This window comes from Lampetra planeri, unplaced genomic scaffold (assembly GCF_965212315.1).
Source record: "Lampetra planeri unplaced genomic scaffold, kcLamPlan1.2.h2 scaffold_2017, whole genome shotgun sequence".
In the NCBI taxonomy this organism is placed as follows: domain Eukaryota; kingdom Metazoa; phylum Chordata; class Hyperoartia; order Petromyzontiformes; family Petromyzontidae; genus Lampetra; species Lampetra planeri.
Window position 1 is genome coordinate 13,246 of NW_027614773.1, and position 6,282 is coordinate 19,527.

A 6,282-nucleotide genomic window follows, 5' to 3' on the forward strand; every position below is an offset into this window, starting at 1 on the left:
GAAGAAGGAGGAGGTGGTGGAGGAGATGGAGGAGATGGAGGAGATGGAGGAGCAGGAGGAGGCTCTACAACCACTTGCAGACAGCGTCCATTCGGCCAGGTTCAGGTGTTTACCACGTGACCAGAGTCCAGTCAGACATTGTGAGTCACTTTATTTCAATAAATCACTTTGTTTATGAGACAAGAGCATGGACTGATGTCTGTCAACTCGCGGACATGAGACAACAACATGAGTGAGTGTACTTCAAGTACAATTCCACATGTGAAGTATTCAGACGTGTGCGTCACGCCCCCCGAGCCTCTGCGCAGTCTCCCATTGGCTGAGACGAGGCTGGCGCGGAGGCCCCGCCCCCAGACGGACGGTCCTCCTGGCTGTCACACAGTTACATGTTGATTCTGGTCCCAGTGGACGGAGTTCGCTGACACCAGGGGAGGACCGGACACCAGACGCACTCCGACCAACTTCACGCCGACGTGACAGCGTCCTGCCGGGAGATACGACGAGAACGTACAACTACTTTGGCTCGACAGAGGTGCGACATGTTGGTCACTGCAAAGCTTCTGCTTGTGAAGATGTTGAGATGCTGTGATGGTGGAGATGGTTGTGGAAATGTGACTGTGTGTAGAGGACTCTCTCTCTCTCTCTCTCTCTCTCTCTCTCTCTCTCTCTCTCTCTCTCTCTCTCTCTCTCTCTCACACACGCACACACGCACGGCTGCTCAGCCACTCTCCTTTTTAAATATTAACATCTGCATTTGCGTCTTGCAGGTTTCCAGTGTCAAAGGGGACTCGGTGTCCTGGAGAAAAGAGGAGTCGAAGCAGTAGTCGTCCGCTGTAAATGGCCACTGACAGGATCTCCTAAAGGACAACGACGACATATTTCCGATCTTGTGCCTTCTCCTTGGATTTCCTTGGACTTGAGAAGCTGCCCAGAGATGGATGTGGCGGCGGATCAGCCCCGGTGGATGCACCACCCCGCCGTGCTGAACGGCCAACACCCAGACTCTCACCATCACGGCTTGGGACACAACTACATGGAGCCCACGGCTCAGCTCCTGCCCCCGGACGAGGTGGATGTTTTCTTTAACCACCTGGACTCGCAGGGAAACCCGTACTACCACAACTCCGGCCGGGCCAGAGTGTCCTACAGCCCGGCGCACGGTGAGAGCCCCATGGGTGTCACTCTGACGGATTCATCTCTTCTTTAACACAGAAAAACTGTGTTTTTTGTTTGTTTGTTTGTTTGTTGTGTGGACTGATTCATCTCTTCTTTAGGACAGAAAAGGGTTCTTGAGATTTATTATAGTTTCAATATTAAAAGTGCGTTTGGCAGCTTTTTCCATTCTAAAATGTGAACCTCCAATGAATTAGTGACAATTGGTTTTATTAGTTTTAATGTGCCTTCAACGTGCCAACCATTTTTTGGGGCCTGTTTTCACCTCCGTGTGTCTCATTGCAGCTCGTCTGACGGGGACTCAGGTGTGCCGGCCTCACCTCATCCACAGCCCGGGGATTCCCTGGCTGGACGGAGGGAAAGCAGCTCTGTCGGCCCACCACCACCACCACCACCACCACCACCACAACGCCTGGGCCGTCAGCCCCTTCAGTAAGCCCAGCCTGCACCACCCCGGCTCCGCGTCCCCCGGCGGCCTGTCGGCCGTCTACCCGTGCAGCAGCAGCAGCAGCAGCAGCTCCAACTCGGCCTCCGCGTCCCACTCCAGCCCGCACCTGTACACTTTCCCCCCGACGCCCCCGAAGGACGTGTCCCCGGACCCGGGGTCGGCGTCTCCGGCGTCCAGCAGATTGGACGAGAAGGAATCTATCAAATACCACGTTTCGTTACCGGAGGGGATGAAGATGGAGGGTTCGAGCCCGCTGAGGAGCAGCCTGGTGTCGATGGGTGCTCAGACCCCCTCCACCCACCACCCCATACCCACGTACGCCCCCTACACCCTGCCCGCGGCCCACGAGTACGGCAGCAGCCTGTTCCACCCCGGCAGCCTGCTGGGCCCCTCACCCTGCTTCAGCTCCAAGAGCAAAGGCAAGACCCGGTCCTGCACCGGTGAGTCCCCCTGGAACACATTTACTCGTTATTCTCCATTTATGATCTGATCAGCTCGGTTCGGAACGAGTTCGACCCCCTGAGGCTGTTTGCAGCATCATTGTGTACATGTATATTACATGTATATACATCTATACACGCGGGAGTTTATTTGCATCGTTTCACATTTCACGTGCATATTTTGTTGATGTCATACCGAGGTATTCAAATTACTGGAACATGACAAATGGTTTTTTTCTTTCTTTCTTTTTTTCTCTATGATCGCAATCATGAACGTGTAAATATATAATTTTCATAGTCCGGAAAAAAAGCCATTGCTGTGCATCAGTTTTTAAATCTGTCAAAGACATTTGGGTTTGAGTCTGTGTATAATTTAATTTTTTGAACATTGTGATTTATTTATAAACAACGACAAATCACATTGGACTAATACCGGGCCGTTTTTCTTCATACATATAAATATTTTCCGAAACCTATCTTCTCTGACTATGAGTGCTAATCCTGATTCTGTAATGAGGCCTTAGATGACTGCACCAGTTCACAGACTAAAAACCTCAGTATTAGTTTCTCCTAAAACACCTGGCTCATGTATGGTGACAATTCAACTGTGTTGAAAAAGTTTAAGAGTAAGAGGGGACCTCACTGATTAAAAAAGTGATAATAAAAAGAATATGTTCTTTTAAATAGATGTTGTTTGCAAATTGAGCCTTTTAGGGGTTATTTGATTAATAAAAAACAATGAATGATTTTTTGTTAGATTTAAAATATGTCTATAACCAACAGGCTGAAATGTCCAAATTTAATATTTTCTTTAAATGAAGAATCAATGTTAGTTTCATGACTTTGACTGTCACGGAACAAGTCTGAAGGTGTTTTTATCTGAGAATACAATTGCATTTCAACTGCATTAATTTAGAGAAAAAAAATCCTGATCATTGTCCTCGGTCACCTAGTGATCACACAAAATAAATTCTATATTCTGTTGGAAAAAAAGAACAACAGCAAAAATAATAAAATCATCACTGATGACACCCAATGAGCAAATGCAAATGTGCTAGAGAATTGGATTTAAGAAAACTGTGCTGATGTCAGTGTGTGTTTTCCTTCAGAAGGGCGAGAGTGTGTGAACTGTGGAGCCACATCGACACCTCTGTGGCGACGGGACAGCACCGGACACTACCTGTGCAACGCCTGCGGGCTGTACCACAAGATGAACGGCCAGAACAGACCACTAATAAAACCCAAACGCAGGCTGGTGAGTCCACTGTGTGTGTGTGTGTGTGTGTGTGTGTGTGTGTGCTGTGGGGCTAGTAAACAATAAAAGAGTGTAAGGTGGAGGGGACACAGAGGAGGCACAATTCCAGGAAAGTTATATTTTCCCAAAGGGTTTCCAGGCATTGTTCCTCTTGCTCACCTCTTGCTCCCTCGGCTCATGCTGTTAGCACAGAGCGACTATATCTGTTATCATTATTACCATTATTACTGCTACTTCTGATACTGTGATAGCAGCGGAGCACATCGTTCCTCACAATGAGTAATGCTTTCCTTGTGTGCGACGTGGAGAAGATCATCTCTGTCCAGAAAAGTCTGTTTGAAAAATAAAACAAAAATATTCTTTGGACATTGTTTTGCTGGTTTGAGTTAAACTCTGAAATTCCAGGCATCTTGAATGTTAAAGGCATTAATTATTAATGCAGCGCTGTACAGTAAATAATATGTGCAGTTTAAATAGTATCGTTGCCCACAAAACAACGGTTTCTATCTACCCTACTTTTGGCTATGAAACATTACTAATCTGGTATCTTGGTCTGAAAAGCATTTGCACCACTTATGTGTAAGCCCATGTCTTCAAACAAAAGAAGAATGATAAAAAGTAAACAGTGATGAAAGTATGCAGATAGTTCAAACATCGAATGCGTGTGTTTGTGTGGCTGCACGCAGGCTGTTGAGGCTCTGAGTCGACATCACTGAAACTTTTCCACATAGATCTGAACTGCACACAACTGTTGAATACTGAAAAAAAGCACTTGAACATTTCTCCTCAGCGTGTTTCAGCTATAATAGCAATTGGGCCATATATCATGGTTTCCGTATGGCTCACCGGGACCCGCAGCGCTCCAGCTTGTGTTCAGTGGCAGCAGCCTTCCAGTTGTTTCCTATCCGGATATCTGACCGGTCCAGATAAAGCAGCGTCTGTTTCCTCCCACGGCCCCATAAATGAGCTCAGGCCTCGTGTTCTAGTGGTCAAGCTCTGCATCCATGACACACAACACAAAACACTTTGTGGAAAGGTTCTAGAGGACTGTGAAAGTTCATGATTACAGAAAATAACCACTGCACACTTATTAAGATAAGTCAATTACACACGAGGCTCCAGATTAATGTTAACATTGTCTTTGGAATGAGGCCTATCTCAATCCAAAGCGTGAAATAATGAGACGTGACCAATCCTCACATATTAATCTCCAGTCACTCTGTGCATATGACATTTAAAATGAAAAATGGTATATGTCGGTGAATAATCAGTTTGTCATATCCACAGTGTGAAAATCACCTGTGTGCCTGACGGGATGTCAATTACTACAAACAACGAATCAAAACACAAATAATGAAGTCAGTGAATTTAAACAACAGCATTAGTATTGTGATAATGGACTTTTTAGACAGGTAACCTGTATTTATTTATTTGTTCTGTTTTGTTTCTAGTTTGTCTTGACTCAAAGATTAAAATAATATGATGAACAATAATTGTTGGAGTCGTCATCATCATCATTAAACTGGTTGGAAGATTGAAGTCTGTTTGGGATCGTAAGCTTCAATCTAAAGCTCATCGGTGTTTTGTTTTCTTCAGTCTGCTGCCAGACGAGCAGGAACCTGTTGTGCCAATTGTCAGACGACAACCACCACACTCTGGCGGCGCAATGCTAATGGAGACCCGGTGTGCAATGCCTGCGGCCTCTACTATAAGCTGCATAACGTAAGTCTGACTGACGGTTGCCAGGTTGGACCCCTACAGGCTCTAATAGACTTTAGGTGAAGGCTGTTGAGACGTGGCTAGAGGAGACCGTGAGTGAGGGTTGTTTTCCTTCCACAACACAATTGGACTCAATGCGTTTTTCTTTCTTTGTGAATGCTTGTTCTCTGGTGGGTGGAATCCCTTGAGAGTAACAATGGTGAGACTGTTACTGAGTGGAGTCTATGAATAACATTAAGACGGCAGGCATCAGAATCTACTGTATCCCCAAAAGATGATTTCAGTTTGTCTAAATGTTCACATCCTGACAGCAAACCTGACTTATATTTATTTGGGTCATTAGTCTGGAGCATTTATCCATGCAAACAGCAGCCACAGTGTCAGTGACAGCAACAGGAGTAAATTATGAATATATTCTTTTAAATGTTTCTCAAATTTTGGCTGTGGAACAGTTTTGACACATTTATGAGGCAGAAACTGTCGAGCCTGAGCCTTCAACAAATACTAATAGTGATAATGATAATTATAATAACTGGTTTTAACCTCTGACCTATAAGTGCGTCTCTCACCAACTAATCATACTCTGAATCGCTTTTGCAGGTCAACCGGCCTCTGACCATGAAAAAGGAGGGAATACAGACACGCAACAGGAAAATGTCCAACAAATCCAAAAAGATCAAGCGGTGCAGCGAGAGCTATGAGGAGTTTACCAAAAGCATCCAAGACAAGAGCGCAACCTTCAGCTCTCTGGCTGGGCACATGTCCATGGGCCACATGGCCCCTTTCAGCCACACTGGACACATGCTCCCCACACCCACACCCATACACCCCTCATTTGGCCACGCACACCACTCCAACATGGTGACGGCCATGGGGTGAGGGAGCGAGGAACGTTACGGACACTGAGATGGTGACATGAAGGGGGATGACCACGGTGTGTCAGTATAGGTGTGTCTTCATCTTGATTGTCTCTTGATTGATTATGCAAACGGTATGTCGGAGGGAAGATGAATGGTGGGAGCAAAGGACACACTTCCTCATCTATAGGTACCAGACTCATTGGTGGGAGGACGGAGAGTCTGCTTCCTGTGAGACAGCACGCCAACACAACAACGTCATCGCGCATCGTCGCTTGACTCCAAAGGATCATACCGACTGCCGAGATTGTGCCGAGCAGGTTTATGGCAACTGTGAATATTGTAAATGAGTGAGCGGGAAGAATGGAACCATCCCCACTTGCAACGTCA

General features: G+C 46.2%; 1 protein-coding gene across 4 annotated transcripts; it reads left to right on the plus strand.

Moving 5' to 3' along the window:
- Positions 1–934: 934 nt before the first annotated feature.
- Positions 935–5,914, plus strand: LOC144740277 (GATA-binding factor 2-like). 4 transcript variants are annotated; one of them, XM_078623144.1, is made up of 5 exons: positions 935–1,160; positions 1,459–2,061; positions 3,135–3,316; positions 4,913–5,038; positions 5,636–5,914. In XM_078623144.1, exons 1-5 carry the CDS (start codon positions 935–937, stop codon positions 5,912–5,914), a joined length of 1,416 nt encoding a protein of 471 aa, XP_078479270.1. The 4 variants fall into 4 exon arrangements, with proteins under 4 accessions (XP_078479270.1, XP_078479271.1, XP_078479273.1 ...); XM_078623145.1 differs by having other exon boundaries at positions 3,171–3,316; XM_078623147.1 differs by having other exon boundaries at positions 3,171–3,316; positions 4,955–5,038.
- The last annotated feature ends 368 nt before the right edge of the window (positions 5,915–6,282 follow it).